Here is a 24,926-nt window from a genome sequence, read left to right on the forward strand (position 1 = left end):
GTAAGGGTTCAATATCTCTTGATGGTAAGCATAACACTGACAATGTCTACTATGTTGAAGGATTAAAGCATAATCTTTTAAGTGTTGGTCAATTAGTTGAGAAAGGATTTCAGTTACAATTTAAAAACAGAAAATGCAAAATCATGAATAGAACTGGTTTGGAAATTGCATCCGGTAATCAAACTAGAGGCAATATCTTTCATTTGAATAACAGTGAAAAGGCATGCTTAATTGCACATATAGATGAAAGTTGGTTATGGCATAAGAGACTATGTCATGTAAACTTTGATTACATGGTAAAAATCAGTACTTCTAAGGTAGTAAGAGATCTACCTAAAATTGTGAAACCTCATAATACAATTTGTAAGGAATGTCAATTTGGAAAACAAGTTAGAGCTAGTTTCAAAAGTATTCCAGAAAAATCCAATAATGCTCTTGATTTAATTCACATTGATTTATGTGGTTCAGCTACAACTAGAAGCTTACAAGGTGATAGATATTTCATGCTAATTATTGATGATTATTCTAGAATGTGTTGGGTTACTTTTCTTGGAGAAAAATCAGAAGCACTTGGAAAATTCAAACTATTCAAAGCAATGGTTGAAAATGAAACCGGTAAGAAAATGAAATGTTTAAAATCAGATCAAGGAGGAGAATTCATATCTAAGGACTTTAATACATTCTGTGAAGTGAATGGAATCAGAAGACAGTTATCAACACCTCGGACACCACAATGGAATGGAGTTGTTGAAAGGAAAAATAGAACTAACTTGGATGCAGCTAGAAGTATGTTATCAGAAGCAAATCTACCACATGTGTATTGGAGAGAGGCAGTTAGAACTGTTGTCTATACATTCAACAAAGTTCACATCAAAGGTGAAACTGGTAAGACCCCTCATGAGCTATGGTTTGGTAATACTCCTACTCTTAAGTGTTTTAGAATTTTTGGAAGTAAATGTTATATTAGAAGAGATGGGTATATTGACAAATTTGATCCTAGAAGTGATGAAGGAATATTTCTTGGTTATTCATCTAAGAGCAAGGCATATAGATGTTTTAATAAGAGTTTGCAAAAAATTGTGGAGAGTATAAATGTAAAGATTGATGAACAATTCAGAGGAACTTCAAGATATATAGACTATGAACCGGCAATAGAAATTATGACAAATGAACCTACACTGAATCCACCGGTACAGAATGAAGATCCAGTTACCCCGGTATCATCAGAAGATTCCACAATAATTGAAGAACAACAACAAACTAAGACACCCTGGTATGTAAGATTGAATCATTCTGAAGATCAGATAATTGGAAACAAATTTAAAGGAGTTATGACAAGAGGAAGATTGGCAAATGAAGAGGTATGTCTTATTTCTCAAATTGAACCATCATCTATCAATGAGGCATGTGAAGATAAATTTTGGATTAAAGCTATGGAAGAAGAATTAGGACATATTGAGAAAAATAACACTTGGACATTAGTTCCCCAGCCTAAAGATAAAAATATAATTGGAACTAAATGGGTATTTAGAAACAAACTTAATGAAGATGGTAAGGTTGTCAGAAATAAAGCAAGACTAGTGTGTAAGGGATATTCTCAGAAAGAAGAAGTTGATTACAATGAAACCTTTGCACTAGTAGCCAAAATTGAGGCAGTTAGATTATTCTTGGCTTTTGTAGCTCACAAGGACTACAAAGTTTATCAAATGGATATTAAATGTGATTCTTGAATGGAGATCTTGAAGAAGAAGTATATATTGAACAACCTGATGGATTTTCTTTGACAGATGACAATGTTATGGTTTGCAGGTTAAGAAAAGCTCTATATGGATTGAAACAAGCCCCAAGAGCTTGGTATGCAAGGTTGGATAAGTATCTTTTGAAGATTGGTTTTACTAAAGGAAATGTAGATAGCAATTTATACTACAAAATAACTAATGATGACATCTTGATTATTGAAGTTTTTGTTGATGATATAATCTTTGGAGGAGAAGATGGATTATGTAAGGAATTTTCTCTTGAAATGCAGCAAGAATTTGAAATGTCTATGATTGGAGAAATAAAATTATTTTTAGGTTTGCAAATTTCTTAGACTGATAAAGGTATATTTTTGAGTCAATCCAAGTACTTGAAAGAATTACTAAAGAAATTTTGGATGGAGAACTCTAAATCGGTAAGCACACCTAAGACTACAAATGACAAATTATCTCAAAGGGATGAATCTACACCTATTAATCCAACTAGATACAAATCTATGATAGGAGGTTTACTGTATTTGACACAAACCAGACCTGACATCATGAATGCAGTATGTATTGTTTCTAGATTTCAAAGTAATCCTAGGGAAAATCATGAATCAGCAGTAAAAAGGATTTTTTGGTACTTACAAGGCACAACAAATCTTGGATTATGGTATCCTAAAGATGAAAATTTTGACCTATGTGCATACACAGATGCAAATTGGGCAGGAGATGTAGATGATAGAAAAAGCACCATTGGAGGAGCATTCTTTCTTGGAAAGAGATTAGTTTCTTGGTTGAGTAAGAAACAGAGTTGTACATCTTTATCTATGGTAGAATTAGAATATGTTGCAACAGAAACTAACTATACACAAGTATTATGGCTTAAGCAAGTGTTGAAAGACATAAAGATAAAGTTCAAGGAACCTATTACTATTTATTGTGATAACACTGCAGCAATTGATATATCTAAGAATCTAGTATTACATTCTAAAACAAAACAAGTTTCTATCAAATTGAATTTTCTAAGGGAAAAAGTTGAAAAAAAGGAGATAAAACTGGTTTATGTGAATACTAAAGAATAGCTTGCAAATATTTTCACAAAACCTTTGCCTAAGGAGACTTTTGAGTATCTCAGAGATCAGCTTGGAGTCATACCACCACCAGTAGAGACTTAGACAGTTGATGATTGTCATCAACCGACAGAATTAAAAAGACAAATCTTTTACTCCGGTATTTGATGAGGAAGCTACTTCTCAGGGGGAGTAGTTGGTATATTGAATTGGTTGGTATATTGAATTGGTTGGTATTTTGAATGCACTTGACTTTTTGTGACTTTGGCATTTGATGTCAAAGGGGGAGAGATATCTATGGAAAAACACATTATCTTTTTGGGGAGAGATTTTGGAAAAACACATTTGAGGAGAGATTGGTATTGAAAAATCTTTGGATAAACACATGTTACTCCTAGGGGGAGAAATGGAGATTGTTGGTTTTTGTATTTGGCATTTCTGTTTTGGCACTTTGATGGTTTTTCCATCTTGTGTTGCCATCAATGCCAAAGGGGGAGACTGTTGGTATTTTGGTATGGTTTTGTCATTGATGTTAACACCTACTTTGAAGATCCAGCAACATTCACTGGCAAGCAAGTAAACTATACGATAGTTACTGGTATATGGTTCACCGGTACCTAGAATGATATGGAAGACACTTGGTAATGTCGAAGACAATGTATGGACACTTTTTTTTGAAGAATTAATCATTGGTATATTCATATCTACATATTTTCTTTTACAGGAAAATAGGTCTAGGTTATCTAGGGTTACACCAACAGGTTTATCTTTTCCAGATCAGCATGGCATGCTATGGATATGATTTATTATTGTTGTAAATGCATTAAGTCGACATGTTTAATTGGTTATTGCATTGGATATTATATTGTTTGTAAAAATGTTTTTATTGTAATATCTTGTAGAGTCGACCTACTAAAATTGGTCTTAGGGTATGGTATAAATGTAAGATCAAGTGTGGAATGCAAAAAAGAATTGTGTGAAGGTATATGCGAGATCAAGTAGAGGAATACACAAAGACATCATTTGAAGGTAAAGTTAGGTTTTTGTAGAAGCATATCAACATTACACTGGTATTGAATCCAGCATATGAAGATGCTATTTTGTGCAGTACATTTTTATTGGATTTAACCATCCAACTGTAGTCAGTGTGACTCCCATTTTGTGATTGAGCAGTGAGCTCTAGGCTGTTGGCCTTTTTGCATGTGCAAACCCCATTTATGTACACTTACTATTTGTAGTAGTATCATCTAATTGTGGATAAGGTTTCCCACCATGGTTTTTCCCCTTACAGGGTTTCCACGTACAAATATTGGTGTCATGTGTTGTGGATGACTTTATGTTTATGTTTCATGCATTAATCCTTATCACCATAGCAATTTACTGTTAATACTGTCTATCGGCATACTTAACTAGTTTACCGATATCAGGAAGTTAGTTGGTTGATTAGTTTTTGGTTTGAATTTATTAGACAACTGATTCACCCCCTACCCCCCCCCTTCCTCCCTCTCAGTTGTCTCTGGGACCTAACACTTTCACCCTTTTGATACAAGGACACATATAAGATAGTCTTTTTATTAAAGTAATTCACCATCCATGTAATAGAACCCCCAACATATGTTTTCAAGGTATAATCTCACCAAAGAAGCACCAATATAGTTAGTAACATACTAATCAATTAAACTTTATTATTGGTGCAAAGAAAATACATAATATTATGAATTTGTCATTTGCCAAAGATCATCTAACATTCCTCATAAAAGTACCAAGGAGATCAATTTTCACGAGAATAAGCATAAATAATTAGTTGTCTTGTTAAAAAATAGACATGCTACTACATATAGTAATGATCCATAAAGAATTTTAAGAAATGAATGAGCTATCATTTCTAGGGTTGCTCCTTAGATAATGTATTAGGACAATAACCACCATTATAAGTAGGTGAATTATTCCCACAAATTTAGTATTTTTAAGGAAAATGTTGAATTTATTAGATAGTTGTAAAAGAAATGTCATTTTTCAACTTTGTGATATAACTATCAAACAAGAAAAAAGAAGTTCCTTATGTAACTTCCATCATATTTCAAAAATAATATCACAATTTTTAATACTAGTAAATACAATAATTTTATATTACCTATTGTTCTCGCTTTTAATTTACCTTAATATCCTTGTACATTTATATAAGTAGGTGGACTATTTTATCTATTTTAATTTTATTAGAATAATAATTTTGTATTAAGAGCAGTTACAAATCTCAATAACTCAGTTTTTTACTAAGTGAACAAGATAAACGTTGAAGATCTTTTATCCTTACTACTCGTGAAGGATTCCACTATATGCCCATTTCATGTCCATTTAGAATCAGGATAATTTAATTCATGGAGGGGGAGTACATTTTATGTAAATTTCCATGGGTATTAGCCAAAACACTTTAAGACATATTATTGTGTTAGACATGATTATAACACTATAACCCATATTTTTTTCCAAAGTTTCAATTTGATTGAAAATGGATCAAATATAAAATACACAATGGGCTTCCTTGGGCTTCCTTGTCATGACTGGTAGTGGATGAAAATCAATTTCACTAATTTTTCTCATTCACTCTTTTGATATGGCACAAACCCACCATTTTTTCCCTCTAAAATGTTTTTCTTTTTAAATGCTAGTGCGCCATTGATTTTCTAATAGCACATTTTTTATTTTCTTCATCAAAATATTCTTTTTATTAAAGAAAAAAAACAAGATAAATCTTTCTTCCATATCTTCATAACAAAATACCATTATGGAACACGCCCAAAATCTTTGGGCATGCAACTAGAATAAAAAAATTTAGAATCATTTAAAATATCCAAATATAACATCTATGTGGTTAGCATGATAATTTTTAAATGAATCACAACTCTAAAAAAATGACAGGCGAAGTTTTTTAAGTTAAGAATCTTCTACTACTATATTATCCTCCTAATTCCAATGATTCGTCATCTTTGAACATTACGCTTGGCAGGTATTCTAGTTCTTTTTGGATCCATATCTTGAACAAGATTAACATGTAAAAATAAATGTGTTCTTTTTCATGGTAGAAATGTGGAATGATGTTACAACTATAAGCTTAATGATCATAACATTTTAGTTTCAAATCAGGCTCACATGTTAAGACACTTGATATAATGTTTCTATTCAATGAGCATTATTCAGAACGAGTTTTCATCAACAAGTTTTATCACTCGTCAATTTCAGTAGGCGCAGTAGCAGTGTACCCTTTTGAATATGATTTTTAGGGATGGAAAATAAGTATTGGAAGCATTGGTGAATCTATCATGCTCAAAAAAACACATTATAGGCAACTAATTTGGAAAGACACAGGGTATATTATGAATACATAAGGTAAAATTGATAGGATGATTATCCAATGGATGTGGCATTGTATCCAAATTCCACTTACCTTTCCCACTATCCTCCTTTCCTTTCCCAAATTGGGAGCTAAGGAAGAGGGCATGGATATCCATGAAAAGCATAAAGGATGTTCCCTGGTAGTGATGGATGTAGAATATGAAAGCATAAACAAGGCATGTGAACTATTTCACAATGTGTCTCAAGGAAATGGTTTCAAAGTGGTTTAGAATGCAAGGAATGTCTAGAGAATCGTGTGAGATTTTGTAGGAGTCGTCAAAAGAATCTCAAGTTTTCAGACATGTGTCATCAGTTTCGATGGAGCTCATTTAGGATGTGAGTAGTAGATATAATTTACATAGTTGCAAGCATAGGATGTGTATCATCAAGGAGCAATGAATGAAAAGTAAAATTTAAATTGAGGTAAGCTCCATGCTCTTTGTTGTAGGATCATATCCAAGAAGCTTCGTCAGGACAGGCGGGCATTTTCTTTAGTTGTGCTTTTCCAATTAGTTGTGATGCAAGGAGAATCTAATCTAGAGTTGAGTCTTTCAATCACCCAACCTTTCAAAATAGGCATGTTCTTTGAATTTTGTGAACCGTTTGACCCATTAGATGGAACATGCCCAATGGCTATACGGAATAACTCTTACAAAGGTCGTATATCCATTCATTATAGGCATATCAATTCTTATTTTGCTTTTATGAGGCAAAATTGTCCCTATAATTAGTTTATTTGATGTATATAAAATGTATTTCTTTACCCAAAAAAATAATCAAATATTAGCAATGAAAATTAAATGGCTATGTATTTGATATATTATGAATTTAAAATGGTTATATTTATGTATTTATTTTGAGATGATGCAACTCATTTAATAGCAATTCTTTTAATTGGTTAATCTCAAAATCAATCAAATGAGCATATTTTAGGAAAGATAAGAGGTTGTGGCATGGATTTTCATGAGGTTATTGAAAAAATAATAATTAGCATGGAGATATAGTTAGATATCACATTACCAATTTGTATATATGCTATATTGAGATTCGCTCGAATGAAAATACAACCTTGTTGGAATTAATCATCCTTAACTAATATCATTTAACTACCTAAGAAGGTGAAAAATACATTCCAATCTTTCTAATGAACATGCACCTTTCACAAGTCTTAAAAAAGGGTTGTTAAACTAACATGTTGATACAAGTAATTAAAAGAATACTTTAACTTTTCCTACACGATAGAAGATACAAATAATGTTTTCACATTGTTGGTTAACAGATTTGTCCCTTTCGTGAAATTGTAATATTTGTTTTCACTAAATGATAATATGACTTCTGTACGCCCCTTAATGAAAGGACACAAATCAACCAACAGTTGGATGAACTAATCAAAATCCATCCTCTGCATTAGAGGGCAACTCCTCATATGATTTGTAATGAATTCTACATGGAAAATCTTTGAAATGAAGATGCTTTTAACCAGAAAGCATAGAAAGGATTTAGCATTCATCTATCAACACAAAGGAATGCCATTAACATAAAATAGAGAGAAGATTCAGGAGATTAAATAAGATCTCACAGATTCTATTTCCCACACAGGTTCATTCCATAAATTCAGAGCAAAGAAAGTACAAAGCAGTATTGATTCTTATCGATACTCTCTCATGCCTCACAAGGCAAGGGGGGTCAGCACAACTCAAACTACAATGAATCAATCTGCTAAGAAGTAATAATAACAATGAATCCTAGAAAACATAGAATTAACTAATAAGAATAATGGTATCATGCACATAGAAATTTTTTAAGAAAGATAGTCAATCTTTAAACACACAGATTTAAAGATTGCACACCATAATCATTTTCATTCATGAATCAGTCAATCCAACTCAAAGGAATCTAAAACATAAATAGATATTGTTTGATGCTCGAAAAATCATAGTTTTTCAGACCTTTCTAGAGTCTTAAAAACATAATTATATAGCCACAACCTAGCCAATGGTTATAACGGGAAACACGAAAAGCCAATAATTTCCACCCCCCAATGTCAGTGAAACCAATATAAAAATAAAATTGTTTTTTGCAACTAACAAGTGAAAAGGATCTATCATCAACGAAAAATATTACTATGTAGTTCTTGTAATTGCTTCTTTCTTCCAATCCGCATGAGCAGTGGCAAAGCATTGAATGATTGTGTTATGAGGAAATCCCACATGTGCCATTCGTTGCTTCCAGACCTCTTTTTCCTTGTGAACCCATGCAACTTTGTCAAAGTGGCTATCCAAATGTTTGATGAATAAAAATATGAGTGATTCAATCTTAGCAATCACACTTAAGTCATTTGGAACTAAACCCTTAACTTCTTTTACATAATTGATTTTTCCCTTAAATGATTCTATTATGACCTCAACCATCTCAAGGGTTCTTCCATAATCATTCAGACATTTTATCCCAATGCACATGAGGTCATTTCTCATGGAGGTAACTAACTCTACAAGTTGATTTATCAATTTTGCAAAGTCCTCATAAGCTTGTTTTATCAGAGAATATCTACATTAAATGTTCCTCTGGCACACATGCAAAATACTATCATCGAAGCTTGCCACAGGTTTTTCAAAAAGAAACTTCATTACCCCATAATTCTGCACTTCTCGCATCTGTACAGATTTTGACACCCATTTAGCTTCCTCATTTTTCCAATTGATGATTTCAACCTCCAACTCCTTCATCACTTGTATCGCCCCATGATATACTCTTCTTAAATTAACAAAGTATTCCACACCAAACTTCTGAATTCTTTCTAACCACTCCATCATAGTTTCTATGATCAACCTGCATTTTTGTATTTGTTCCAGAGTCTTTTGATTTGCAAGGAACTTAGGATCAAAGGACATTGGAAAATATGACAAAGGTTGAGGGTTCGGATCATTGATTGCCTCAATATACTCTGCCATCCTCCGTAACATCTCTTTCATCTGATGCTTATGTTTCTCGTCTTTCCAAGTCTTGGTTATGATCTTCTTCATTGAAGCCTCAAGGTAAAGAACATATGTGTCTCGAGAAGCAATTCCAATGTTTATCTTTTCAACAACGAAGTCTCGAGCTGTAGGATTTTCTATCTTTTCTTCTCCATATCCTTTACTTGAAATGATTACTTGGAATGATTATTCCCAAGTATGGATTTTCATCACAATTCATTCTCTTGAGGTTCATCTTTTAAATCCAGAATATTCCCTATATGCCGATACTTATTCACTTTATCTTCAAATTCATCAATTCTCATACTTTGAACCCTGAACCTGAACCCTTCGAAAAGAAGTTCAAAGGTTGAAGTTCAAAATAGCATTAGTGCAAAACACATGAACATGCTTAAGCTTACCCATTATAAAACATGACTTACGTAAGACTTGCTTTAACATGTTGAACCATGAACCTTGAACCACTCTAAAGGTTCATGGTTCAAGTTCAATGAACTATGACCACCAAGACTTTTAGTACCTTATTTAAAATAAAGCTGCTATACCACATACCGCACTTGAACTTGAACCTTGAACCTTAGAATGGTTCAAGCGAGAGGATCAGTTCAAGAAAAATTGCAAAGGGGGAAAAAAATTTAATGAATGCGAAAAAGACATAAAACAAGCGCGGACTAACATTGGCTCTGACTGGGGACTGGGACTGTAAAGGACCAAGACATGAACTCAGAATCCCTAGTTTTGCAAACAAAATTATGGAAAGAAAAGACCAAAACACAACAAAACCAAACTAGCAACTAACTATACACAACAAAATTTTATATCCAAGACCTACAGGGTACTCTTGTTTACAATTGATATAATTTCAAATCTTGTCCATTATAAGACAGGGGAAGAATAGTACCATCCTGATATGCAAGTTTGAATGAATTTGGCCCCTTTACCTCATGAATAGAGAATGGTCCTTTCCAGAGCGATTCAAACTTCGTATGTGCTCCTTTTGGTTCCCTTCTTCTGTCCTAGAGTATTACCTGATCACCTAGCATAATTTATGCGGCTTGGCCCGCTTGTCAAATATCTTCTTTACCCTCATCTGATGCTCTGTTATCCGGTCTACTAATTTATCTCTTTCTTCATCAATCCTCATCAAATGCATAATCTGTTTTTCTATAGGATCCTGAAAATAAGCGTCCTCAATGGCAATCTATAACTTAGTAGCTGCAAGTTCCAGAGGAAGTGCTACCTGAGCCCCTACACCATAGACCAGTTCAAATGGCAACATCCCAAAAGCTCTTTTTGGTAATGTACGATCAGCCCAAAGAGCTTCATATAATTTTTTATGCCAATCTTTGAAATTTTTGCTCACTAATTTCTTCATAATATTTATAAGATTTTTATTGCTAGATTTCGCCTGATTGTTTCCCTGAGGATAATAATCAGAAGAGTGAGCGAGGGATATCCCATGATCATAGCAGAATAGTGAAATCTCAGCAGAAGAGAAATTAGTGGCATTATTAGTCACAATTTTTAGTGGAACTCCAAATCGAACCAAGATATTCTCTTTGAAAAAGTTACAAACAACCTCTGAAGATGTCTTCCATACTGGAATGGCTTCCACCCATTTAGTAAAATAGTTTGTAGCTTTCAATATGTGTATGTCTTGCACTTGAAGTAGGTGTCAAAGGACCTATAAAATCCAAACCCCATTGTTTGAAGGGTTCATCCACAATCACAGGTCGGAGCGGTAATGCTGCAAGTTGCGGCTTACCTGTGAACAATTTACATTTCTCACACTTAGCTACCCATGCATATGCATCTTTGAACATTCCTGGCCAATAATAACAATTCCTCAAAATCTTGTAAGCAATTACTATTGATGAAAAATGGTCATCCCAGGCTTCATCATGAAAAGTTTTCAACAGAGACTCTTGGAGCGATTTATCTATATAGCGCAAGAAAGTTCTATCTAATCCCCTTTTATATAATATATTATTAAAAAAGATGTATTTGGCAGCCTTTAATCTCAAGTTCCGCTTTTCTTTTGAAGAAAGATGTATTGGGCAGTCTCCATAGGTCAAGTAGTAAGCAACATCTGCAAACCAGGAATCCTGGAGTCTGACAAACAAGACTAAGGGCAATTCCTCTATCACTTCCTCTTTACTCTCAGCAATTAATTTTTTCAAACCCTGTCCTCTTACCAATTTTGTGGGCTTAATATCTAAATTAAACTCTTAAATTTTTGACACACAGGAGGCTCTATTATTAATTCCTATATCTTGTTGTGTCAATATGCTCTTGACTACGGAATGAGGCACATAAACAATGGCATGGGAATGGAGAATGTAGTACCTGAACTGTTTCACGGCCTTCACAACCGCATATGCTTGTTTTTCCATTAGCGAACATTTCAGTTTATGCTTTTTCAATGATATACTCATGAATAATATTAGGACTTCTTCATTGTCCTCATTCTTCTATAATAAAATTCCTGACATAGTATACTCTGAGGCATAATAGTAGATATCAAAATCCTTCCTAAAATCAAGATTAACCAGAAGAGGTGCATGACCAATAGCATTCTTTATTGATTCAAACGCTTTCTTCCCTTCCTCATTCCATTTAAAGGTTTGTTTTTCACTCATCAAATTCACAATATACCTGGTAGTCTCTGCAAAATCCAGGATGAACCTCCTTAGAAAATTTACCTGTCCAAAGAAGGATCTAGCGATATTTCTATTTGATGGTATACCTAGCTGTTGAATTTCTTTTACCCTTTCAGGGCTATTCTTCCTCCTTCCTTATAAACAATATGGCCAAGCAACTTACCTTCTGTCACCCCAAACACTGACTTGTTTGGGTTTAGGGATACCCGATGCTCACGACACCTCTGTAACACTTGTCTCAAATCCCTTAGGTGGTGTTTTCTTCTTTTTGAGAAAACGGTTAAATCATCAAGATACACAACAATTATCTTATCCTTCAAATGACCAAAGGACAAATCCATAGCATGCTAAAATGTTGCTCTTGCATTAATTAAACCAAATGGAATTTGATTATAAGCAAAGGTACCCTAGGGAGTAATAAAGGCAGTTTTATGTTGATCACCTTCCCAGACATCGATCTGATTGTAACCCGAAAATCCATTGAGCATTGACATCATCTCGAAACCTAAAACTATTTGTAAAATGTGGTCCATAGCTGGTAATGGATAGTTGTCTTTTAGGCTAGCTTGATTCAGATTTCTAAAATCTACACAAATCCTTATTTCTCCATTTTTCATCCTAACAGAAACAATTTTGGCTATCCATTTAGAATGATGGATGGGGTATATAATCCTAGCCTTTAACATTTTATCTACCTCTTGAAATATGGCCTCAGCTACCTTAGGATTGAAACTTCTAAGCTTTTGTCGAAAAGAACTTACTCCAGGTTTCAAAGGTATTTGATGCTGAAATTTTCCCTCTCTGAAATTCTTTAGATCATCATAGCACCAAGTGAATACATCCTTGAATTCCAGTAGGTGACTAATGAATCTCTCTTTTTATGCAAACATACAACATTTTCCTAGATTGATATATTTTGGTTCATCTTTAGTACCGATGTTGACCCTTCTGTAACCTCCAACATCTTGAACTTCAAGAGACTTGTCACCTTTATTTTTCTTGTGGGCATCATGACGGTCAAATAGACACTCCAATGAAACTAGCCCTTTAGGGATCTTGTTACCTTTTAATTGCATAACTCCATCAATCAACTCCTTGGCTCGATCTGGTAAAAATTCCTTACACTCTGCATCTAAACCTTTAAAATATATGGACTTCCTAACACAAGCCTGCAAATATCCAAAGGTACTACATCTACTTCTACCTCATCAATAAAATTAGCAATAATGGCAAAACATAGTCTGCATTGTTTTTTCATCTGCAATTGTGAATCATTACATACCCATCCAAGTGGATAGAGCTTAGGATGAGGACTAGTAGTTAGATTCAATTTATTCACAACGTCTTTAGAAATTAAGTTGACTTGTGAACCAGTATCAAATAGAGTATCAATCTTAGTTTGTTTAGTTACCACACGAATGTGAAAAAGTTCATTCCTTTGTTTATCTACATTAGGAAGAGAATTTTCTTTTCTTAAACTTGCATTAGAAACAATTGCATCTGATGAGAGAGTTTTACCTTTCATTGTACCTTGGATCCCAGAAGCAACTATTTGAGTTTCATCTCTAGAATCAGATCCAAGATCGTGTTGGATCATTGCAATAGTCTACTTCGGACCTTTGTTACCTTCACATCGCTTCGGCCTTGGTTCCAGATGCAACTTCCAACACTTCGCATCTTCATGCCCTTCTTTCTTACAATGAGAGAATGCAAGTTTAGAATCCTCTTTCTTTACTATAGCCATCTTCTTCCCTTTACCTTTATCCTTTTATTTTCTCTCTGGTAGCTTCTTGGATGATTTCTTAGAAAAGTTTTCACTAAAAGTGTTCTTACCCCTAGACTCCATATGAGTATAGCTTGGACACATACCTGATCCAGATTACTAGGATTCAACATGAGGATAGTGTGTTGGAGGTAGGAATATAAAACACCTATATATTTAAGCAGGGTATCTTGGGTATACAAACGTACGCTCAATACTATTGCCCATTTTCTAAAGTGGTGGGTGTACTCTTGCACTGATTGGCCTTTTGCTTTCCTAAAGGTTTTCCAACCCATAGTTAGTTGTTGCATGTGTCGTAAAGGATAGAATTTCTCTTTTAGAGCGGAAACAAACTCCATCTAGGACATCCTACCTCTACCATGATGGGCAAGCTCCTCTTGGGTCCTACTCTCCCACCAGGTGAGATCAGTACCTCCTAAACGAAGAGTAGCTAATTGTATCGTAGAGGCATATTCTAGTAGGCCTTGTATCATACAGTAAACCTCTACTTGTTGTATCTAGTCATCAAGTTTTTCAGCACTTAGTTCCCCAATATATACAGGCAATAAATATTTTACATCAAGTTTGATTATAGGCTTATGTGTGCCCTTAAAAGGATTAACATAATAAGACAAAGAAGAAGGGGGAGAAGGAGAAGATTGAGGAGAAGGAGGAGTTTTTAGTGGGGAATTACCACCTCCCAATATTTTTCTTTTATCCTCCAGTTTCAATGTGCCTCCTTTCTCCCATTTTTGTCGTTCTTGTCTTTCCTAGAAAAGAACTTCAACCATCGACTTCATATTAAGAAATGTCTTCTATAAGGCTTTCCTATCAAACTTGGTTTGGCCTTCTTCAACTCCCATCTCTGAATCTAGGAAAATCCTTCTTTTTTCGATCTCAGGGTTGTATTCCAAGAGTGTTTCTTTAGCTTGTTGGCTCTTGGTTCTCGTTATCATTCACCTCTGCAAACACTAGTCACAACAAGCTCTAACACAACTTGATCTAATTATGTTAGGATCTATGTTTGTTGCACGTGTATGATTAACTATTATAATGATTAAATTGAAGGTCTTGAAAATGTAATTGAAATTCTTAAATGAACATAACAATAATAAAGTGATGAATTAACACACAGAGAAAGAAGAGAGAAGACAAGAACACAAGTTGATAACAGAGTTCACCAATATGGCTACATCTCTAGGCCCCTCTCCAACAGAGTGAGTGATCCTTGATTATGCTCCAACAATAGTTACAAGGTCTTCAACTTGGACAAGTTTCAAGTCTCCTAAGTACAATGAGTACAAAGTCCCTCTCCTTCAAATGCAATAGCAAGACTCTAATCCTCTAATGCATAGAAAAGGACACTCAAGTTCTCTAAGAACTTCTCTCACAAATCACCACTAACTCAAACACTTAAGCTAGCCCCTTTTTATACATAATTTTTGTCAAATTTGGCTTAAAACCATATGATTTTGATAATCAACCATATCTCCCATTTACAACAATCAATCTTACGAAATAGACCTACCCTTTTTAAAATAATGACCCTTATATTTTTGGGCTTTACAATGCCATTTAAAATCCCCTTATAATCCTTTAAAAATATGATAGTTTAAAACTTTATCGGGTTAGGCATTTTATATTTATTTGATTTTGGTTTGAATTAGCGAATGGGGAATGGCTCAGGTTTGGCTTGACCCCTAAACTCTCGACTTACCATTCAACAAAATCCAACAAGCCGATTTAAGCCCCGAAGATCCTGCTTACGATAGCAGTTGGGAGTGCAATATGGAGTGGGGAGGTCGGTGGGTCGAACCGCCAGCCTCCCCTTTTGGATCATATTGAACCATGACTTTGTTTAAGTAAAACTGCGGCCCCAATTAGACTATTTCGCATCTCATGGTGCAGTGGTAATGAGGCAATGTCGAAGGTTGAGTGGTTCCCCCAACTGACATTTTGGACCAATACAACCAGAAATTGTTGTGTTTGGAATTATCTACCATGTGGATGCCACGTGAAATTTGGAACTATTTTAATGGAGCATATCCTCCTGGATCATTTAGTGACTAGCAAAAATAATTTTTGGCCTACTAAACTTCCCTGCATTTGGGTAAGACTTTTTTTAAACTCAAGCTAAAGAATGCGCTCTAAAATCCTAACAATATTACCTATTTCCAATTTTATATTCTCATATATTATATTGTATTATATATATAATAGTATATATCATGTTATTATATTATATTTATTATTAATATTGCGTTGGATGGGTGGGCATCTACAGTGGTAGCAGTTTCTATGGGAGGTCATTAAGAATCTATGAAAAAAAAAAACCATCAAAAATAGAAAAAAAAAAAAAAAATTGATTGAAATAAAGGTTGAATATTGGATAAATAAAATAATTTTCTCAATCATGATATTTAGATAGTTTTTATCCAATTTTTTTAAAATATGAGTATGCTAGTTATATTGTATGATATATAATTATATTATATAATATATGAATATATTATGTTATTTATTATTCTTATAATATTTTTTATTAATATAAGTGGGGAAGGCCCTAATTCATTTTAGATTAGACAAAAAACATCAGAGTGCCAACTATTGAGAAAATAATAGAGTTATCCCTAGATAGCTTGAGTACAATAATGCAAAGCTGAAATAGACAAAAAATACGAACTAGTGCAAATTAGAGTTAGGATCAAGAATCGAGTCCGATGGTACAATCAAAGATTTCTGGGTTGGAAGAGAATGACCCTTCTTTTTCATCAAACTACTATCCAAGAAGAACCCTTCCTCAAAGAACTAAGGGGGGCAATGCCAGTCGATTCCTTAGAAGTAGCAAATGAGTCAAATGAACCCAGTAGGGGAATGTAGTAATCCAAAGAGAGGGAGTAGGGGAGCACGGAAGGGATAAGTGCAGAACTTGAAAGCACACTTGAAGAAGCTAGAAGAACATTAGTATCTCAAAAAGAGGGATCTATAGGTGTAGGGGCCATTGAAGGAATAATAACACCAACCGTAGAGACATGGGACATGCTAAGATATGGGCCACGGGGGTCAAACTAACATGAGCCATTGCAAGAACAACCATTAGATAAGGGTGTGCTGAATATATAAGTGTTCGAAGCAGGGTCAAAATCTTGTGGCAAGATCGTGAAGTGACACCATTCAAAGTCATTCTACTAAGTCGGCGAGGAATGAAACCAGGAATTAGAAGGATAAGAATAGGCCAAGTGTTTAGTTGTAAAGCATCTACACTTGAATATGATCCCTTCATAGTCGAAGATCTGTGTCCATTGTAACTCACCAACCTTGAGAGAAATCTCATTTGGAATTGGTTTAGAGAGGTCCAAATCGATTAAAATTATCACAAAGGAGGTGTAAGAGAAGGGACTGATATTAGGGCCAACTTTGATGAACCAAGCCAACTTGTTGCCAATGGATTCATATATAATAGTGAACTAGTTGTAGAGATGGAGGTGGGGTGGTTTGACCTAGGTAGGGGAAAACTTCATAGAATCCACTAGGAGATTGAAGGAAGGTGTCCAAGGGTGGAGAGAGAGTATGAACACCCTATTTCCAAACACCCATCAACATTTAAACATCCCTATCATCTGTAGAATCAAAGAAAATCATAAAAAAAACCCACCACAAGGGTAAATTTCCATTTTAGCTACCACCAACAAGTTCCACTGATCAAAGATGTAGGAGAGAAATGCTAGAAGAGATGGCCAAAGATGATTGAATCTACCAATAAGAGATGGTTTTTCAATATATGAAATGCAATCCAACACCTCCTTACCCAAAACTACCTTCAAAATAAACTAGGCACAAGGGGGTGCATTTCATAGGTTGAGCAGAAGATCCCTTTAAGGGTTCATGAAGTAGATCCACAAAAGAGTTTCTCAACCAGGAGCTAACAAAAGTGTTAAAAACTGGTCTAGTAGGCTGGATTTTTTGTGAGGTGGTCAGATTTGAGTTGGAAATTTCCACAACCAATTTGCGAGTAGGAGAGCCATTGGCAAGAGAGTTGTTACCAAGGAGTTATTGCTACTATTCACCAAGGGTGGGAGATGAAGGTTCATTTTTTTTGGATGGGAGGACGAGCGAGAAGTTATAATACCAAAATATATTATTATTATATTATTATAATATAATATATGATATAAATACTAATGTATAACATTATAAATTACATATTATTATATATTATGTAATATATTATTTTAATATAGGTAAGCATAAAAATAGCAAGAAAGGATTGATGTAAAGAAAGTTGTGATAGAAAAGATATATTTATGTTTTAAATGGAATGATGGATAAATAAAATACTTTCGTGAATAATGATATCTATCGACATTTTATATATAATTTTTTTCTAAATATTATATTGCTAGTTATATTGTATGACATGTTATTATATTATAATTTGTAATGTATGAATAAATTATGTTATTTATTATTATAATATTATAATATAAATATTAATGCATTATATTATATTACATATTATTATATATTATGTAATATAATATTATAATATAAACATTTATACATTTTATTAAATTTAACATAATATGTAGTTTGATAATATATATTATATTATACTATATAACAATATAATATAACTCTTCTACTGTATAATTTGGCTAAACTCTTTGGTTGGCGGGCTTTCTCTCCAAACCCATTATATTTTAAGTCTCGATTTGTATGGGTTGGGGCCCTTTCCCACTTAACATACAAAAAAAATATAAATATAAATAGTTTTGAAAAATGTTTTCTACTTCTGCTAAACCACGGATTTTGAAAAATGTCTTTGCAATGACTTGTCCAACCTTTGGATTGACCAAGTTTGCCTTTGAATCATTGACTCTGGTTTCTCCTAGACATATGGGCTTGGATTTTGATGGTATCCCTATCTTGTTTGTTGGGTTACCAAGTCTTTTATCAAGGGGTTTTCTACCTTGCCATGCTCACAAGGGCTTCACTAGCTAGGAATATTATATCATGTGCATTCATATTTGGGGGTTTAATATCTTGAAAAATCAACAACAATATATTGCCTATCTAGTGAAAATAGGGAGTTTTTTTATTTATTTGGGCTATGAAAAAATATAATAACTAGTGAAAATAGGGGTTTTTTAATTTAGGTTGTGTATTGGGAGGGGGTGAAAATAGCAATTTAGGGCAATATTTTTAAAAAATAGGGGGATTCTTTAGTATGCCATGAACACATGTGATATAACCTAGGTTCACTAAGTGAAGTCCCCTTGGCCATGCTCTATAGGGGCACTTGTGCTTTCTTTAGGCATGTCTACTCCTCCATCTCTATCATTGGCTCTCTCCTTGGGTTTTCCCCTTCTACAACTCTAGTGTACTCTCCTACAAATATTCCTTCATTAATGAGTGTTGGACCTTTTGCTTGTGGATGTTTTTGTTTGAGGTCGTTTGTTGTGGATGATATTGTGGCTTGTGGCATCCCCCACCAAAGCCTTTTTGTACTACTTGTGATTGGATCTTGGCTCGTATTGCTAGATCTAATTCTTCTCATGCTCCTAATGAGAAATCTCATAATCTTCCTTGTGCTCATGCCTCATGCCTCCTTGATTGCGGTTTGTGGCCAAGAAGTGGTGAAAAATGTGGATTTCTACCAACATTGTGGGTTCCTGTATAGATTTGTTGTTGTTTGGCCTTCTTACTTGGGTTTGCGTCATTGGGTGATGCATTCTTGGAAGAAATTGGTTGCTGCTAACATTGAGCTCTTCCCTTGTGTAAGGGTTTTTTATTCCTTCCTTTGATTTGTATGATTCTCATGACTTGGTGTTGAGAAAGTTGTGGTTTTGGCAAGTAAACTCTCTTTCGACCAAACCCTTGTCATCTTCTTTTAACCCTTTTACCGAACCACTCAATGTGCATCCAATGTGGCTTCATCTTCCCAATCTTTCATTCCACTTTTGGGAGATTTCTTGTTATGAGGCTATTAGCAATTCTATCAATTTATTTTTTAAGGTTGATTATTCTACTTCCTTCATGGGTCATTCTAGTTTTTCTTGAATTTTGGTTGATATTGACATCTCTACACCTTTTCCTAAGAATGTGGTTCTTATGGTTGGAAATAGGCCATGAACTTAATCACTCTAGTATGAGGGCCTCCCCTTTCACTCTCGAAGATGCTTCTCAATTGGTCACTTAGCTATGGATTATTCTCTTTCATGCTATAAAGGCACTAGTACTTGGTAGAAGGATGGTAATAGTGATTACATGACTATCCAAACTTTTGATTTTTGTATTGACGACTCTTCACAGGATGACTCCTCCTCCTAGGATGATGTTGAGCCTCTTTCTACTAGTCTGGCCTTCTCAAGCCTCATAGATTCTACTTTTCCTCTTTCTATTAGTGTGGCCTCCTTTGACCCTATGGAAACTAATCTTTTTCTCTTGTTCTACCCCAAAGCTCCTTTGGTAGTTAACACTCAATAATATACTCTTTCTACTCATAAACCCTCCAAGGGGCTTTCCCCTCTTTATTGCACTTGTAATGATGATCCAAACAATAGTATTACTTGGAATGTTGTTATTCATAGGTAGAAAGGTAGTTATTCATGTTCCCAAACTCTTCCCCGAGTTGTGGGTGAATTTTCTCCCATCCTTGTTTTATATTCCTATTTCTTATGCTAGTGTACTGCAAGTGGTCTATTATAGACTTTGTTTTGTTGATATTGGCATGTTCATAACGCATTGTAAGTAGCCTATTTGGCTTAAGTTTGTATAGAGTGAACACCCTTGTTTTTCTACTTTTATAATAAAAAATAATATAATATAAATATTTTCATACTTTAAATATATAGTTATATTATTTATAATATAATTATATATCTATCATCATTGTTATTATATTTTTTTTTATCATTGATACAATATAATTTATAATATGCTATAATATTTATTTATAAAATACTATACTGTAATATAATATATATTTACACACATATATAGTATTATAAATATATTACTATAATATTTATAATTATAAAATGTATTATAAATTATAGTTAATATATAATTATTATATATAATTTATAATTTATAATATTATGTATAGAATACTATAGTTATATTGTATTATATATATAGAAAGACAATTTTTTTAACTTATTTGTCTTATATTATTTTTTATACATAAGGTGAAGTTGTATTGTTCAAGAAGGATGAAGATATACTGATGATCCATTTAGGGCATCACCCTGAGTTGCTATCCCAAACCCATAGACAAAGTGCCCTGGTTCAAAATGCCACATAGGGCCAACAATATAAAACTTGATCAATAATTCTCAAACCTATAATTGACATATCTCTTCCCCCACCTAGAAATTGCCTTCCTTCCTCATTTCCATGATTACCCTAATGATTGGAAGACTAACTCCTTTATCAAGGACCCCACCAATTTTGTGTATTTCATAAAAGGAAAAAATAATTAAAAAACAATGATATTCTTGTTATCTTTGATGTGGTGTGAAGGCTCTCTAATAAGATTTCATAAATCCTTCACAAAAAGGCCTCATTTGCTCCTTCAAACTAGTCATCACTACCAAAAATCTCATCCCATCTATCAAATATGTTATTTTAATTGACCTCTATTTAGGTTTCTATAAGTTTTTTTCTCCTAGTATTGTTTTTGCATTGTGGGAATAGGTAGATCTATTAGCACCAAGATTAATGAGCATAGTGTTGACATTAGACACAATCACACTATGATATCTTCCCTAGTTGAGCACTCCCTTGCCACCAACCATCACATTTTCTTGGAGAAAACTTAAGTCCTAGTTATGGAAGAATATTTTCAAAAGAAAGTTTCTCTAGGCCATCCTTATTGTAGGTCACCCTAGCACCAATCTCAATCAAGATGAGGGTTGGCATATTATTCCTCTTAGTATTTAAAGTTAATTTCTATCTCCAACAACCCTAATCTTTTTCTTCCTCTTCTCCAATCCTTTCTTTCCCACTCCTCTTACACCATTTCTATCTTGTCACCTTGCACCACCTCACCATACTTATTGGTAGTTGTCTCATTTCTCTTTCTTTTATATGAATTGTCTTCTTTTAAAATTTCCTTCTTACCCTTGAGGATCTTTAATTGATGGTACAAATCTTGTGTCATCTTCTCAAACCTCTCCCTCCACTTGTCTTTCTTTTCTCCTTAAAATAATCATCATCTAGAGGTGATTTATTTTTAATTAAATATTTTTTTAATAATTAATCTAAGATTTTATGAAAAAGTAATAATGGTAGCACCAATGTTTTCTATTTCACTAGTAATTTCCCAAGAAAATGATTGTGTAATTAACAGTTATGATAAAAATAGATTATATCATCCTTGAAAATAGTATAAGTGCATCAGTATGCTGGTTATAACTTTCAACTCTTGAAGATGGTAGAACACCCATGTAAAATATATCATATGTAAAGAAGCCCAAATGAAATATATATAATCCCAAAAAATTAAAGCAGAAGAGGATAATATCAACACAAAAGTATAAAGCATGTGGATATAATGAGGAGATTGGGTGAAGGGATGAAAAAATTCTTTATAGATGGGAAATGGTAGGTGAATTACTGTACTAGCCTGCACTAATTTATGAAATATGTAAAGAAGCACAAATGAAATATATGTAATCCCAACAAATTAAATTAGAAGAGGATAATATCAAGTAACACAAAAGTATAAAGCATGTGGATACAGTTAGGAGATTGGGTGAAGGGATGAAACAATTCTTTATAGGTGGGAAATGGTAGGTGAATTACTGTACTAGTGAATAATAAATTTATAGTTGATCAAGTTTTATGCTTTAGATAAATATCTTGTAATTGCAAAGACTCACTATAAAATATCTTATTGGTGGTTATATAGCTCAAGATTTAGAAGAATTTTTAAAAGATTTTTATCCACCAAACCGAAATTGTAGCTGTGTTTTAATTTTGGTATGATGGTTGAAGGTTGATATTAATGGCGGGTATGAAGAGCAGGAAGCGCATGCCAGGCATCGGTAGCTGGCATTACCTCAAAGTCACGTATGAGTTGTTAGAAAGGAAAAAATTAAGATCTCGACAGAAAAGATAAGGTTGCCTGAAAAGTGTCATGCAATGCCTATTTATTTCTAGTTACAGACACATTCTATACGATACCTGTACGATTTTGATGTACAATTGTCCATTTGTCTACCCTATATTTTTCTCATCAGCCTCGGAAAAATGGATGTAACTGTCACAGATTCGGTGCTTGTTAAGCCTGTAAAATCCACTCCACATCACCAACTTTGGGTCTCAAATATTGACTTAGTTATGCTTAGATGTCATTCTGCAATTGCTTATATTTACAGAAGGCCTCCCACCAATGGAGAATTGGATGTGGGTCAAGTACTGAAAGACGCGCTTTCTAAGGTGTTAGTGGATTTTTATCCGCTGGCAGGCAGACTGACTGTAGATAACTCTTGTGGTAGAATTGCTGTGGACTGTAATGGAGAGGGCGCTCTGTTTGTGGAAGCCGTGAACGACTCAGCAATCGATGATTTTGGGGATTTCACCTCCCCTTCACAACTCACCACTTTGGTTCCCTCTGCTACTTACCACAATGGCTTCACTAAATCTCCTCTGCTTATGATTCAGGTAAATCTAATTTAGAAAGCCCATTTGATTATTAATTAAAGGATCATTTATTAGATGATATTGAAGTAAAGTGATTTGAAAGCTCATTTGATTATTAATTTTATTTTTACTATGATCATTAATTAGATGATAGTTAATTACAATGGTCTGAAAAAACATATGATTTGAATCTTTCTAAAATAGTAAATGAATGACAGGTAACCAAGTTCAGATGTGGAGGGGTGGCTTTAGGAACTGGGATACAACATATCTTAGCAGATGGTGTATCTTCTCTACATTTCGTGAATAGCTTTTGTGATGTAGCTCGTGAAATCCTCCCAGAGTGAGCTTTTCACACGAAGAATTTGCACCATCTCCACCCCTCCTCCACCGAGAAAAACATGATGAAAATCTTATTCTGCAAGAAGAGGCAAACAAGGTCTCATTTGAAAGGTTCAATCTTAGTAAAGAGCAAGTTAATGACCTAAAAGACAAGGCAAGCAAGAACCCCCTTAATAAGGCTTACTCCACATACGTAAGCCTGGCAGCCCATATTTGGAAATGTTGTACCACAGCTCGAGGTTTACTAGAAAAGCAAAGATGCAAACTCTACATTCCTGTAGACGGGAGAGATCGTCTCCGTAGACCATTAAACTCTACATTTCCTCGTGGGTATTTTGGCAATGCTATTTTTATGGCCACGCCAATAGACATTGCAAGAGATATTGTCTCCAATCCTTTGTGGTATAGCGCTGAAAAAATTCATGGGTCAATAGCCAAGATGGATAATGAATATCTACGGTCTAATTTGGATTTCCTGGAGTTACAACCAGATTTGAATGCTTTTGTGAGAAGCGGAGATGTGTATAAGTGCCCTAATATGACAATCAATAGCTGGACTCTTTTGCCCTTTTATGAGGCAGATTTTGGTTGGGGAAGGCCAACTGCGATGGGACCTGTAGAAAAAAATCCTCCAGAAGGACTGTGCCGCATTTTGCCCAACCCTACTAATGATGGGAGTGTGTCTGTTTGCCTGTCATTACTAAGGAATGATATGGCAAAATTTGGTAAGCTGCTTTATGAGTTTTAACATATAAACTGTAATCTGATATGATTTGATTCTATTCTACAGGAATTAGGTGGGACAAACCTTTTTGACATTGGGAAAGGCTCAAAAATTGAAAGAAGATGTTTATTGAAACAATAAGATCAATTGTTTTTTTAATTAAAATTATTATTATTATTTCAATTGTGTCTCAATGTTTTTAGTAATGTTTAAATGTTTAGTATATTTTTAGGATTTAATTGGTTGGTGACACATTTATAATGTTGTATGTATTGGATTGTGACATGATATGTTTATGGTTATGTATCTTCTTACTCATACTTAATATTGATCATTTGATCGATAGTACATTTATATATGATTTAGAGTCATGCTTGATTAATGCGATGTCATTTTGTGAATTGTGTAAGTCTAGTTAGAATATCACTTTTACATTATTGTGATTAGTGCTTCAAGTTATGTCGTAATTTAATTTTTGAAAATTCTAAGTAATATGTATGATTATCATACTTTGTAATGTTGTATATATCTTGTTTTCTATGTACGAAGACATGATATATTGGTATAACTATATTTGATCTATGATCTTCATTATTGAATATCATGTTCC

The 24,926-nt window shown here is 33.9% G+C and overlaps 2 protein-coding genes across 2 annotated transcripts; both read left to right on the forward strand.

Annotated features, from left to right (window-relative positions):
- The first annotated feature begins 22,637 nt into the window (after nucleotides 1–22,637).
- On the forward strand, nucleotides 22,638–23,597 carry LOC131057636 (hydroxycinnamoyltransferase-like). Its single transcript, XM_057991783.2, has 2 exons — nucleotides 22,638–23,271; nucleotides 23,469–23,597. The coding sequence occupies exons 1-2, from the start codon at nucleotides 22,858–22,860 to the stop codon at nucleotides 23,595–23,597; spliced, it is 543 nt and encodes a 180-aa protein (XP_057847766.2). The 5' UTR covers nucleotides 22,638–22,857.
- A 21-nt stretch (nucleotides 23,598–23,618) lies between these two features.
- Nucleotides 23,619–24,408, forward strand: LOC131857195 (shikimate O-hydroxycinnamoyltransferase-like). The gene has a single exon (XM_059209405.1). It carries the CDS (start codon nucleotides 23,945–23,947, stop codon nucleotides 24,338–24,340), a length of 396 nt encoding a protein of 131 aa, XP_059065388.1. The 5' UTR covers nucleotides 23,619–23,944; the 3' UTR covers nucleotides 24,341–24,408.
- The last annotated feature ends 518 nt before the right edge of the window (nucleotides 24,409–24,926 follow it).

Source organism: Cryptomeria japonica, chromosome 7, assembly GCF_030272615.1.
Source record: "Cryptomeria japonica chromosome 7, Sugi_1.0, whole genome shotgun sequence".
NCBI classification, from domain to species: Eukaryota; Viridiplantae; Streptophyta; class Pinopsida; order Cupressales; family Cupressaceae; genus Cryptomeria; species Cryptomeria japonica.